Raw genomic sequence first — 15,003 nt, forward strand, 5'->3', positions numbered from 1 at the left:
TTATTATCGCATTACATAAAGAAAGAAACACACATCACAACGGAGAATCGTATTTACAATCCCCCCCCCCCCCCCCCCGCTGTTACGTCATCCCGGTATAAGTATAATGTATCCATCGATTCTTATCTTCTGTTCATTATTTCTTCGCATCGAAAATTTAACTTCTCCTATCCTGAAAGTTCCAGGTATGCGGGGCTCTTGAAACGCACTCCATAGGAAGTTAGGGAAATGCTGTCGGAATTTCGGATTGTTCACGATCTTTAGATGTCGTTCCTGTAAAAAGGTCCAAAAGTCTATTACATTCTGTGGGTCATCTCTGAACAAATAGAGCACCGTCTGGCCTCGAAGCCACGTTACGGAATTCGTTTTGGTACGTGGGTATTACGTCCGTCCGGAAAGAATATAATCCCTGGTTCAATCTTGTCCCATTCGAAGAAAGAAAGCGATCATTTGTGTCGCCAAAAGCTACACTTCTGCCGAAGGGCCGCATATGATGCGGTGTTCGTCGTTGTCCAGAGTTTGGCGCTGAGGGTACAATGGTGAATCTGTCATATGAATCGCATGGAGTCTGGACCGGGTGACATTTTTACCATTAACGCGTTGCACGCGTCTCTGTGTCTATGGAAACATGGAGTACCGATCAGCATACTATGTGCCAATTGATATGTGGATGCTTCCTCTCAATAGTTTTGCTGAGTCGTCCAGTCGTTAGTATCCGATATACGAGGCGTGTTTTTTTAAGTAAGTACCGTTTTGAAATTACAAAAAGACGTGCTAAGATATCTCAATAATTTTATTTTTACATGTAAGCTTGTACCTTATCTATTTTTCTACATAATTTCCGTCAATGCTGAGGCACTTGTCATAACGTTGTACCAGTTTTTTAATACCCTCCTCATAGAAGTCTGCCGCCAGACTTGTTAACCACTGCATCACCACTGTTTTGACTTCGTGATCGTCTTGAAGACGCTGACCGCCCAGGTGTTTCTTCAAGTGCAGGAACAGATGGTAGTCACTGGGTGCAAGATCGGGGCTGTACGGAGGATGATCTAGAGTTTCCCATCGAAAAGATGTTATGAGACCTTCGGTCTGATTCGCCACATGCGGACGGGCATTGTCTTGCAGCAAAACGATGCCCTTGCTCAACTTCCATGGACTGTTGCTTTGATTCTGGTGTGACGTAGGCCAATCATGTTTCATCGCCCGTAACAATTTGGCTTAAGAAATCATCACCGTCGTTGTGGTACCCCTCAAGGAAAGTCAATGCACTGCCTAAACGTTTGGTTTTGTGCACATTTGTCAACATTTTCGGTACCAAACGATCGCACAATTTTCAGTAATTCAAGTGCTCGGTCACAATGCCATACAAAACACTACGAGAAACATTAGGAAAGTCATTCCGCAAGGAGGAAATCGTAAAGCGTCTGTTTTCTCTCACCTTATTGTCCACTTCCTGCACCAAACTTTCATTAACGACCGAAGGACGCCATCTCCGTCGTTCATCATGCACATTTGTGCTGCCATCTTTAAATGCTCTCACCCACTTTCTTACCATTTCATCACTCATAATGTTTTCTCCGTAAACTGCACAGATCTCGCGATGAATATCGATCGCTTTTAGGCCTTAAGCACTAAGAAATCTTATAAGAGCCCGTACTTCACAGTCGGTGGGACTCACGATTATCGGAGGCATCTTAAACACTTAGTACTCAACGTAAACAAGGAAGAATTATTGGGATATCTTAGCAGGTCTTTTTGTAATTTCAAAACGGTACTTGCTTGAAAAACACGCCTCGTACGTCACGCGCCGTTGCAGGTCTGGTTTCCGACAGAGCCTTATGAACGTAGCTGTACTCTATAAAAAAAAGTGCGTATGTGCTGGAGTGACTGGGAAATGTCCCAGACCGCCACTGGCGCCATTCGAGAAACTGGTGCTAGTTCTCCTATTAAGATTCTTGTCAGACAAGTCTGATGTCGTCTCCACAGTTTCAGCACTGTGCTGTTATATAGTGTCACCGCTCGATCACGAACATGCGCAAGACCAAGCCCACCCCTACTAAGAGGGAGGGTATGGGCGTTGTATCTTACTTTAAAAAGTAGATCTGCACTCACAAAGGAACCGAACGCCGCCAGTATTCATCGGCCTGCCGATGTGGCCGAGTGGTTCTAGGCGCTTATGTCTGGAGCCGTGCTGCTGCTACGGTCGCAGGTTCGAATCCTGCCTCGGGCATGGATGTGTGTGATGTCCTTAGGTTAGTTAGGTTTAAGTAGTTCTAAGTCTAGGGGACTGACGACCTCAGATGTTAAGTCCCATAGTGCTTAGAGCCATTTGAACCATTTTGAACAAGTATTCGTCGTGCTATCGTCACCGACATTGGGAGAACTTGAGCAAAATGCGGATTTCGTGACGACAGGTAGGTGTTAACATACGTGACCCGCTGGATCATGGCTGACGCCCGTGTGATGCCTCTAACGCCCATCCGGACAGACTGTAATCGTCTCTTATAGCTGTACGCTGCTGTGCGACATATGTCGTTGATAAAAACAATACCTAGGCATTTCAAGGTATCCATGAGGCTTAAGGGTGCTACACATTCTTCCGTCAGTTCATATTTATACGGCTGCCAGTGGCCGTTCCATATTTGCGTATCCAATCTAAAGCCACACTCATATCGTCTTCATTCTGTACTATCAGCACCAGGTCATCCGAGTAAGACTTGTACGTAAATGTATATCCTCGCAAAGCCAGTCCTGTCAAGCGGCGTTGTAGACCGCAAAGTAACGGGTCGAGAGCCAGTGCATGTAACGTCAGTGATAAGGGACATCCTTGTCTGACCGATCTCGCTACGACTAGATATTTTATCGTACAGCCATTGACGAGCAGGAGGAGGCACTGCTGAGTAGCCGCATCACGACAGCGATAAATAGTCGTGGAAAACGCATGTGTCTCAGGACGTCTGCAAGATAGTTATGGCTGCTCTATCAAAGGCTTGATCAAAACTTATTGACGATAGTGCGCCACCGAGGCGTACCCATCTAGGGTGATCAAATCACGATATTCAACAAGCGCCGTCTGGGTGATCTCCGCCGAGCGAAGGTTGATCGAGAGAGAGTACTTGGCGCAATACTATTCGGACACTTGCTGCTAAACTCGCAGTTAAGGAGCGTCAGTTATCGGCAGTCCCATATCCATGTACCACCTGAGGATTTGTGTGTCAGGATGATCAGCCCCTCCACAAAAGCCGGTGGTAAAGGTAAGTCAGGAGACGTTAATTCGCGGCAGATAGTAGTCCATCGTGGTGCGATCACCTAGCTAAAGGTCCTGTATAATTCCAGAGGGGGGCCATCTGGTCCCGGCAATTTGTTCACCGCTCCCCTACCAATGGTCTCCATCACTTCCTCCTCTGTAATCTCCTCCATCAGTTGTGCTTTCGCCTCTGGATCAATGGTGCCGAGAATAGTATGCTTAACTTCGTAAATGGCTGAGTGTAATGGCTGAGTGTAATGTTCTACAAAGGCATTGCCTATTTCTTGTTGCGATGTTAGGTGTCTGGCATCACCCGTGTCCACGGTATGTACTAGGGCTGTTCGTCGTCTTTTGTTTTCGTCGATGATGTAACACATCGATGGGCGTTCCCCTGCAACCCCATCTAGTGTCCGTGTCGTGACCGTCGTACCTTCGGGTGGCGTCGAATGATAGATATAATTTTGGCCTTTGCTCGTTGTACCGCCTCTTGCCGCTCCGGAGAAGGCATTTCTTCGGCGCATTCCTGTAGCACCGTGAAATAGAAGTCCATCGTCTGACGTCGCCACACTGCCTGCTCACGACCATATGTCATCATTGCACGGCACAGTGCCAGTCTGGAGCAACCCATCCACCAACTTGGGGTAGTGGGATACGACCGAAGGCGTCGTTCGCAAGATCACCAACCATCTTCAATGAAGTCTCGACAAGCTGGGTCCCGCAGTCGGCGACATTCATTTTCCAAGCACCGCGGCTACGCCACACTTGCTGCCGCCGGAGGGAGACTGTACATATTAATGCTGTATGGTCGGTATAGGCTGTAGCCCACAGCTCTGCTTCCAGCACGTCAGTGTTAAGATTGCATGTGACATATACTCGGTCAAGACGACGAGCGGAGTGACTCGTTGTACGAGTGTATCCAGGACGGAGGCCGTGGACGTACTCCCAGATGTCAACCAGATGCATACTCTGCACCAAGCTTCGTAGTTCTGGGCACGGGTTATATCGCGGGAATTGGTCTTTCGGTGCTAGCACACAATCAAAATCTCCGCCTAGGATTAATCGGTCGTGAAGAGCGGGGCAAATTCGTCTGCGAAGAAGCGGGAACGCTCTCGCCTCCTGTCTGTTCCTGACGGTGCATACGTGTTGATGTGTCGCACACGAAGTACTGTCATTGCTAATCCCCGTGCCGACTGTAGGTACAGTACATCCTCTGCCGTGATGCCTTCTTTAAGAAGTATTGTTATGCCGCTGCCAGTTTCGGACGCTGCTGTCGAGACGATAGCGTTCTGGATGAGGAGTCTACGGACCCTCTGTAAGGTGGCCGTCTTCCTCAGCCGTTGTTTGATCGTCGCCCTCTATACGTATTAAGGAGCCGTCCGACGGCGATAGACGTCGTTTCTTGCGCCGTTTCGGAGACCTTTGCCTCCGCGTGTGCATTTCCGTATCCGAATGCGGGCGAGTGTCTCTGTCACCACTGCAGTCTGACACGAAGGCAGCCGTTGGCACTATTCGACTGTCGATGACCATCTGCTCATCCGATCTCTGTACGGGTGATTTCGGTCGGTGCTGCTCGGTGGGGGGGTGGGGGGGGGGGGGGCGTCGCCGCCGTCGTCGGCTTTTCGACTGGCCTGTCCAGCTGTTGGGCGTTGTCACTGCTCGGTGGGGCGTTCTTCCGGAACACATTTGCATATGTGACAGGGAGAGAAGTCGCCACAGGTGTTGCTAGAGCTTCACCTGTCGGTATTTGCGAAATTCATCGTTGGAGACACGCTGAGCGAACGTGGTCCTCCTGACCACAACCTGAGGAAGTTTTCGGCTGACCATCGTAAATGACTATCGCTCTGCAGCCTCCAATTATGAGATAAGGTGGCACATGTTTTGATAGTTCGATCCGTATTTGTCGCACACTATTAAGTGAGAGAGGGAGATCGTGTGACGAGGGCCTTTCGTCGGGTAGACCGTTCGCCTGGTGCAAGTCTTTCGATTTGACGCCGCTTCGGTGACTTGAGCGTCGATGGGGATGAAATGATGATGATTAGGACAACACAACACCCAGTCCCTGAGCGGAGAAACTCTCCGACCCAGCCGGGAATCGAACCCGTGCCCTTAGGATTGACATTCTGTCACGCTGACCACTCATTTACGGGGGGCGGACACATTATTAAGTACCGGGTATGGTAAAGGTTGTCCATTTTTCGGCTATGTCACTAAGTACCCGATCATAGAGTTGTAGCACGATAATCACGATCTTGGGCGGAACCTCGAATGGTAGCTCAAATACTCTTACAGTTCTCAGTCCAAGTCCTGCATGATCAATGGCTACCGTTCCGACATGGTCGTCTGAATGTTTACATTTAAGTCCATCTTTATGGTCGCGTAAGATTTTGTTACACACAGTATCGTTGATCAGTTTGAAGTAGACCACACTGCTTGTGATAGAAAAGTGGGTACTAATCATATCTTGTGGTTCACTTTTAAATTCTTCACGTATAAATCGTTCTACTTCAAATGCCTTCGATCGTGCAAAGACATTATTAAAGCTGATCTTGATAGTAGGGGGGGTTGGGTTGGGGGTTGTTTGGGGAAGGAGACCAGACAGCGAGGTCATCGGTCTCATCGGATTAGGGAAGGACGGGGAAGGAAGTCTGCCGTGCCCTTTGAAAGGAACCATCCCGGCATTTGCCTGGAGCGATTTAGGGAAATCACGGAAAACCTAAATCAGGATGGCCGGACGCGGGATTGAACCGTCGTCCTCCCGAATGCGAGTCCAGTGTCTAACCACTGCGCCACCTCGCTCGGTTTGATAGTAGATTGTCGGCACGAATGAACCATTCTTGTTCGAAAGTGTAAGAACTAGCGAAGGCTAACATGAAGTAAACAACCGCGCAAGCGCGAAGCTCCGCGGCAGGGACGTAAACAGACGACCGGGCAGCACGGCTGCGGAAAGCAGACTGCTTACTAAGCAGACGCGTTAGCCACTAAGCCACCATGGCACAGTGGTTCACACACCTACACGGATTATCCCGGCGTGCCTCCCTCTTCGATCCAAATTCTCATTGCCGCCCCACTCTACTGTAAATTCGCCGGCATTGGTACAAATTTTCACTCGTCGCTTCAGGAGACCAGTAAAGTCTCTGAAATTGTGTCATTTCATTTGTATTAGCTCAAATGGCTCTGAGCACTATGGGACTCAACATCTAAGGTCATAAGTCCCCTAGAACTTAGAACTACTTAAACCTAACTAACCTAAGGACATCACACACACCCATGCCCGAGGCAGGATTCGAACCTGCGACCGTAGCAGTCCTGCGGTTCCGGACTGCAGCGCCAGAACCACTAGACCACCGCGGCCGGCTTCATTTGTATAACATTTCATCGTTCATAACCAGACAAGTAGAACGAAGGTCATAAAACTGATGCATTATGCCGTTAGAACTTAGTAACTTACACAATTTTATTAGTATTTGTATTATCATAGCAAAGATCATCATGAGTATGTTATTATAACGTGATATATGAGAATAACATTGCAGTTAATGACTATTCCAAAGGTCAAGAAATACAATGTTTGACATGTACATCGTGTAAACGTGTGACCAGTACTTCAGTGAAGAGAGGACTGAAAAGAATACTGAGTATATATTGTGTTAACTTATACTACGTATCTGGGAATTCCTTTTATTTCGTTAATTTTTGTAGGTGGTTTCCCTTGTTCCCAATTGGCTTTTCCCCTCGCAAGAAGTACACTCATTAAGGATAGGTGCGTATTTATTATCAAACTGTTGTGCTTGCACTTAACATTAATCTGACATGGGTAAACATCGTTACGCTCCTTACAGACATTGTGCGGGCTTCCAAGGCTGAGCTCGCACCTTTGGCCGAGCCTCGGGGTGTATACAAAGCGACGTAACTGGTCACATGGTGGCCAGTGTTTGGACGTCGCGGACTGCAGAAGCTAGTGCGTTATAAGAATCAGAATTATACAGTGCCTCCACATCATCCAGTCAGCAACACACACACTCATGATCCCAGAGAGTCCCGTAGCCCATATGGCGCAGGTACAAGCTGCCACCACCGCCACTCACACCAATGCCGATGGCACGGTGGCAGTGCCACCCCCGAACCCACCACAAGCCACTTGCACCCTTGAAAGGACGATTGAGGGACGATGGTAGCCAATGTAGACAGAACTATGCCCACCACCCTGGCCTCTCCTGGCAAGCACTTCCCTGAATGCAGCCCACGTTATGCCTCGCAAACACTGGATAAACCACAGCCATCCAGTGCACCGACTGGTCACGCCTCCAACGTCATCACGCTGGAACTTTAGAGCGTTACGTGCCTGTTAAAGGAGCGAGGATTTAGTACCTTAACTCAGAGACATAAACTTTAGTCAGGGTCGAAACCTTAAGATCATAGACGTGAGGCACCAGTGACAGGTATGTTGGACACGGCCACAAGCAAGCAGGCGAGCAGCTTTATGAGAAAACGTTCATGGAATTGCCCAAAAACATAAATTTCCAATTTATGTTTTGTTTATTTGTAGAACTCATCGATTATAATTCCCCTAAATTTCAGGTTTGAAATCGCATTTGAAGTACATGAAAAATAATTAAATACATGACACGAATTTCCTGCCACGCCTTCTTTTTGAAGCAACACTTCAGTACTAGCTTGGTGAACAACATTCCGTGGATTACTTTCAATTAAACTTGCACAGGATACATGTAGAAGGCTGTGATTCACACTTTTGGTTTCAAACAATGGAAAATCCAGGGTGGAATGTAACAATACCAGAGAATGAAAGTTGCTGTTCACCATACAGTGGAGATGCTGAGTCGCGATAGACGCAACAAAAAGATACACACAATTATAGCTTTCAGCCATTAAGGCTTTTGTCAGCAGTAGGCACACATACACACATGCAAACACACACACGCAAACGCAACTTGTACACACGTCTGCAGTCTCAGAGAACTGAAACCACACTGCGAGCAGCAGCACCAGTGCATGATGGGAGTGGCGAATGGGTGCGGTAAGGAGGAGGCTGGGGCAGGGAGGGGGAGGGATGTATGGTGGGAGTGGCGGACACTCAAGTGTCGCAGTTTAGACAGAGGGCAGGAGAGGTCATCTACCCCTTTCATGGGATAGGTGATGTTATGGACCAGACTGGAGTAGGTGGTGGTAGGAGTATGTATGGGTCAGGTCTTGCATCTAGGTCTATTACAGGAGTATGAGCCATGAGGTAAGGGATTGGGAGCAGGGGTTGTGTAAGGATGGACGAGTATGTTGAGTACTATATTGTATATGGCCGAAAGCTGAAATTGTGTGAATCTTTTTGTGGTGCCCATCACGAATCAGCATCTCCGATATATGGTGAGTAGCAACTTTCCTTCTGTGGTATTGTTACACTCTTTGGTTTCATATATCATCTGTGGCTCTGTTCCATATCTTAGAAACAATAACAAATCAGCTGCTTTGTTTATGATGAATCAAATCCGCTGGTGGACACAACAGACACACAAAGAAGACGATAGACGTTCTGCAAGTGTATTACGGAAAGGCTATCTGACAGAACTCCTTGCAGTATGAGCTAAATATTTCTACACGGTGTCAACAGATGAACATCCGATTCATCATCCGTGCCACATCAGCTGGTGTAAATATCTACGGGTTCAATGGGGTAACAACTTCCACATCCACAAGGACAGGCTGCCAAATTGTATCCTCGATGTTGTCAAGCCCACTTACAGATTTTTGGCGGATCCAGAACTTCTATAAAATTTTCTTAAGAGCAAAACCCGTAATCCAAATTATTCATTAAATTCACTGCTATGGAAGCGAGTCCCTAAAACCACATTTTCATTTGCTACAGTTGTCAGAATTGCAATTTACGATGCAGTTCTTGTGTTAAGTGGCGGGAACGTAGAGAAGATAAATGTGTTAGAGAGAATGAGCTTTAAGACAGGAAATTTCACTCGAGAGTTATTGAGAGAAATACGTTTATAGTGCCTCTCTGTACCTGAAAAGTCAGTTGAAGACCCGGTAAACAAAAGAAGGAAGAAAACGAGAAAACAGAAGAGAAGCCTTGAAGGGAAAGAGGACCCTGAGTACAAATCTGGAACCTTCGGAAGAGGTGCCAGAAGAAAAAAGGTTAAGTTGAACTTCAAAAACTGCATTTCCTAAATATTATGTTTTCTTACATTTATGTACCGTTTTTCAGGATCTATGAAGGCCAGAATTATGAAATTTTGTACACTCTTTCGATAAGCAAAATAAATGTTGTGCCGGCCTGGGTGTCCGAGCGGTTCTAGGCGCTACAGTCTGGAACCGCGCGACCGCTACGGTCGCAGGTTCGAATCCTGCCTCGGGCATGGATGTGTGTGATGTCCTTAGATTAGTTAGGTTTAAGTAGTTCTAAGTTCTAGGGGACTGATGACCTCAGATGTTAAGTCCCATAGTGCTCAGAGCCATTTGAACCATAAATGTTGTCTCAAATTCTGAGATATGGAACAAAGGGCTTGGACTTTTGCATGAATTTTCTATTGAAGTTGCAGAACTATAATTAAAAAAATTATTAAAATTGTCCTATTCGACATATTCAAAACGCTCAACATACATAAATAAATTAAACAAAGAAAATTTTCTAGAAATCTCTTGATTAGTTTCTGAGAAAATGGTACACACATTTCTGATAATAAAATTTTTAAATTTCATAATAAGTTAAATATGTATAATCTAAGGAGAGGTTGTTATCCCTGTGAGTCTGTAAATATTTACACCAGCGAATGTGGCATAGATCGTTAATTGGATGTTCATTTATGGACACCATGTAAATGTGTTAATTTCTCGTAAAGCATGGGACAAAATTTCATTGCCGTATCTTCACAATTGTGGATTTGGTGCGTGTTCTAAATAGTGTCTGTTTTTCATTAACGTCCCCTCTTAAAGAATCACGCAGCTTGAAAAACCAGTAGGCTTACTTGCAGTATGTCTGTAACGCTATTGAACAGGAGCCTTAACGGTACCAGCACAGCGATCATGTATATTTTATCTTGGATTACACTTTCGGAATACTCCCTTGCTACTTAAGAGTTTGCCTTTTGACGACTTCGGCTTTTTTCCGGTTTTTGATCGGTCTGCCGACGTATTTCGACAAACGACTTGCTGGCCGAACGGCGTCCGTGGCTCGGGCATCTTGTGAGACCGCCAATTCACCACTTCAGCTTGTGGCTTTCGCATATTTGCTACCCTACGCAAGTCAACATACACGATTCCGTTTTTTTTTTTTTTCTCTTTTTTTTTTTTTTTTTTTTTTTTTTTGAGGAATTGGGTATGCCAACAACCATAGTGTTTATAAAACATATGAATTACGCGCAGTTTCGACTGTTTCCTTAGCCGAGTGCTCAGCGTGTCTGGCTGTCACGAGCGGGTCTGTGTTCCATTCCCGGCCAAGTCGGGATTTTTTTTTTCGCTCGGAGACTGGGTGTTACGTGGTCCTCATTATCATTTCATCATCATCGACACACAAACCGTTCAGTATGACGTCACCTGAGAAGACAACTCGGCGGCCGAACTACACCAGGTTGGGCCTCCCCACCACCAATGTCATACGATCATTTCATTTTATTTCACTACATTCCCGTCATCTTCAGACCGCTATGCAAAGCCAATAGTGATATCCAAAACCCCAGTGCATTAGGACAGGTATCATGTACATTAGTGTATTGTTAGATGGCTGAAGTGCACGTGTTGTGTAAATAGAAATCCATAAAACCAGTGAACATACATCGTACCTCACCATTTATTTACATAGGTGCCTGAAGACGACACTAATTTAGTGTAGAAACAGGTCACATAATAACATGTTTTACTTAAAGTGAACCGTGAATTTACTTTCAAAAAAATTGTTTTAAAGAATTTTTCTTTATTTACTAGCGATTCATCGAGAACATTAACATATTTAATCACACTAGTTGAGCGTGGAAGTAGTTGCCAGGAAGTAACCGATGGAAAATGAAATTACTTTTAACAAATGTAATTTTTATTCCTAAAAGCCTTTTCAAAAACAGATTTAAAATTATAAGCAGAAAAGCACCCTCGAAATATCAAGTTACAATTTTACTTAGAGGCAGAAGGAACAATATTAACAATAGGAGCCTTCGGCTCCCTTTCAACACGGCCGTAGTCATGACCGCTCACAACAACCTCTGAAAGAGTACACTGGTGCAAATCTGCAACACACCAGATTACTTTAAACTAAAAAATTTTTAACAACTCACACAAACACGTAAACTATGCACCCCGTAAGAGGGATGGAAATGGTACAACACTCAAATTATTCGCCACCGAAAGTGCAATTTGTTTTCTCTCTCTCTCTCTTTTTTTTAAGGACTCTTACAACCTTATAACTTAAATTACTATTTAAATAAAACCCATGAAATGCAGACTTACATAAAATGTACAACATACTCTGCAATACACATACACCACCTCGCAAGATGATAGGCAAGATAAAAACATATTTCAAGAATTCGGCGTTTAAGCAATAAATTCGTTAACACCGAATCCGACAAACATGACAGAGGCAGCTATTAACGTACGGCAGACCGACAGACAGACAGACAGACACTGCCTAACAAATGCGAATGAAAGACAGGCGAGCAAGCTGGGGACGAGACTAACCAAGAAAACATGTCGAATTTAACAAGTAAATGAAACAACTTATCAGCATTCACTTAACTTCTAATAAACTGCGATTGCTGGCAAAGACCTGGCGCAGCACCCCCAACGCTCTCCCGAACCGTCCGCTGCCAGCCGCTTCAACGGACGCAGGAAGGCGCGCCGATCTCCCGTCTCACGGCGTCGCAGCTCGCACCGGCCAGCCCGATGTCGTGGTTCCGCTCCTGTTGCTTTCTTGTGAACCGCGAAGCCACTACCCCTTTCTATATGGCGCTGCCCACTGGACTCACGTGGGGACCTCACATCCGCCGACGCTCAAGGCGGACAAGTCATCTCGTGTCTCAGTGCACGACCAACCAACCGACTGATCCAACCGCCAATGACCGTTCCCTAACGCGCAGACTCAGATGCAGGAACTCAGCCCCGACCGGGTGACTACTAGCCGAGTTCCGTTACTGGCGGAGTGGCAAGACTTTTTTTTTGGCTTTTAAGTTTGATCCAGACGACAGACATACTACCACTCCTACGACAGACAGACACTAACTGCCGCACAAAAGCAAACGAGAGACAGACCAGCAACTGGAGACGCGAGACTGACCTAGCCTCACTCCGACTGACTGCCTTAATGTACGGCAGACCGACAGACAGACAGACAGAGACTGACTGCGCGACACTGAGCCGGCTGACCAATTGACTAGACTCAGACTGACAGACTGACCGACTGCGGAGTTTTTTTTTCTTTATTGTTATTTTCAAACCTGTTAACAGGCAGGCCACCAGCAGCATGCTACGCCGCTCTTTGGCCTCAGAGAACACACAAGATACAAATGAAGACATCGAGAGAAAAAAACATGGTGGACATAGAAACGTAGACAAACACTTTTTAAAATACATGAAGCCGTTCACGGGCGTAGAGTCCAAGATAAAATCTGTTCCGACACTTGGACAGAGACGAACAGTGTCACACGTGAACGTAGGTGCACAAAAACGAATAACACTGAACCACTTAAGCACAAAACGACGACACACACAGAACACGAGGCGTTGATCTCCGGCGCGCGAATGCCCGACTGCGGAGCTCATAGCGCCCCTTCAATGCACGTGAACAGGCAGCCTTTCCCCTTTCCCACCAGAGGGAGACACCAAAGCTGCGATTGCCACAGCGAGCAAATTTTGTTACGGCTCATAAAGTACGGCTATTGGCGTTTCTTTCTGCCGGCCGCGGTGGCCGTGCGGTTCTAGGCGCTGCAGTCCGGAACCGCGCTGCTGCTACGGTCGCAGGTTCGAATCCTGCCTCGGGCATGGATGTGTGTGATGTCCTTAGGTCAGTTAGGTTTAAGTAGTTCTAAGTTCTAGGGGACTGATGACCTCAGATGTTAAGTCCCACAGTGCTCGGAGCCATTTGAACCATTGGCGTTTCTACAAGTTTATGACCAGCAGCCATCCCACGTCCACTTCAGTAATGGATCGTCTAAAACGACTCTGTCTGGTCTGGTTGCAAAGTGTTCCTGTTTTGTGACTGAATCCGTCTGGTCTGGTTGCAAAGTGTTCCTGTATTGTGACTGACCTGCTGCGGTGTTTGCAGCGCGGCGTTCGTGTTCCGGCAGCCGCCGCTGTCGCTGGTGAGCAACCTGTTCACGCTGCCCTTCAGCCGCGCCGTCTGGGCCTCGGCGACAGCGCTGGTGGCTATGTGCGCCGCTCTGCTGCTGGCCGCCACCCGCTGGGAGTGGCGCCGCGGAGACCCGCAGCTGACAGCCTACCTGCAGCAGTTCCACGCGGCCGGCGCGCAGCTGCGAGACAAGTGGGGCGAGGTCGCCATGCTCGCCGTGGGAGCCGTCTGCCAGCAGGGTGAGTCAGTCCAGGGACTTTCTGTAACAGGTGAAAATATAAGACGCAACAATGTGGTTACTCGTCGCCCATGCACGTTTAAAAACCGTTACACTCACAAGGGGAGGCCACGACGTTTGGAACGCGAATTTACTGCGAACTTCGTACACTCGTAGTAATCCATGAGGACAACAAAATGTATAAGCAGTAGCCCGTACTTCTCAAGCGTTACTGAGAAAATCGCAAGATAATTTCTGTCGTCAAATATACAGGGTGTCCCCGCTATCTTGCCCACCCAAAATATCTCTGGAACAATAACAGCTATTGGAAAACGACTTTCACCGGTATCAATGTAGGGCTGGGGCCCATGAATGTGCATATTTGGAAACATTCTAAAACGAAAGCATATGTATTATTAAAAACAAACTTATGTTTTTTTAGATGGACCTCCTATATTTTTGCTTCAGCAATCCATAGTATGACAAAGCACATACACAATGGCGTTGATTGCATCTCAATATTCCCTTTACATCCCGAGATAATGAGACGCGAAGTTGACGCTTGAAACACCCGACATGCGCTCCTAGCGCACGTCCTGAGGCTCAGGCGTGAACCCCACGCTGCCCGTAATCGCGATGTGATTGCCATGTGTAATCACACCTCCATACTTATCAAGAGGGACACTTACTTGTCAATCACATCGCGATTACGGCCACTTTAACCGTGAAGCGGCTGCAGCCGAGTGGTGGGGGCACGGTATCTCAGCGTGTTCCGTTAGAGCGTTAGCTTTCCTTTCTAATAAAAGAACTGAGCGAACGGACCATCGAACAAACTGAACGGGTATAATCGGACGTCCGCCCTGAACAAATTCAACGAATAGGTCAGACCAAATTTAAAAAAAAAAAAAAAGAAAAGAAAGTGGTTGGCGTTCAAGCCGCTGGATCGCTGAATCGAATTCCGTTCGTCAGTTCTTTTTTTTTATTTTCAACACAGCCATCTTCTCTATTATATATATTACAATTGATATAATGGGGAAAATACGTGTAATCGGAAGAACTTTATTAAATTTACAATGTTATTTGGCAGTCTACTAATTTTTATTATCACAAATAATGTAATTTTCATATCTATCGACTAGTAAACGGCCAAACGCATGAAGTGATACTAAAAATGTATGCTTGTCCGTGATTTGAGAAACCCCTTATACCTGGGAGGAGCCCGAAACGACTTGTTACCTCCAAGTTTTG

The 15,003-nt window shown here is 46.4% G+C and overlaps 1 protein-coding gene across 1 annotated transcript in view; it reads left to right on the top strand.

Moving 5' to 3' along the window:
- The window catches only part of LOC124612703 (glutamate receptor ionotropic, kainate 5-like), a 132,458-nt gene that overhangs the window by 86,621 nt on the left and 30,834 nt on the right, over positions 1-15,003 (top strand). The window contains exons 5-6 of the mRNA XM_047141093.1: positions 13,515-13,683; positions 13,732-13,777. Of these exons, the coding sequence (XP_046997049.1) occupies positions 13,515-13,683; positions 13,732-13,777 (215 nt within the window). The remainder of the gene's footprint in view (positions 1-13,514; positions 13,684-13,731; positions 13,778-15,003) is intronic.

This window comes from Schistocerca americana, chromosome 1 (genome assembly GCF_021461395.2).
Source record: "Schistocerca americana isolate TAMUIC-IGC-003095 chromosome 1, iqSchAmer2.1, whole genome shotgun sequence".
Classification (NCBI taxonomy): domain Eukaryota; kingdom Metazoa; phylum Arthropoda; class Insecta; order Orthoptera; family Acrididae; genus Schistocerca; species Schistocerca americana.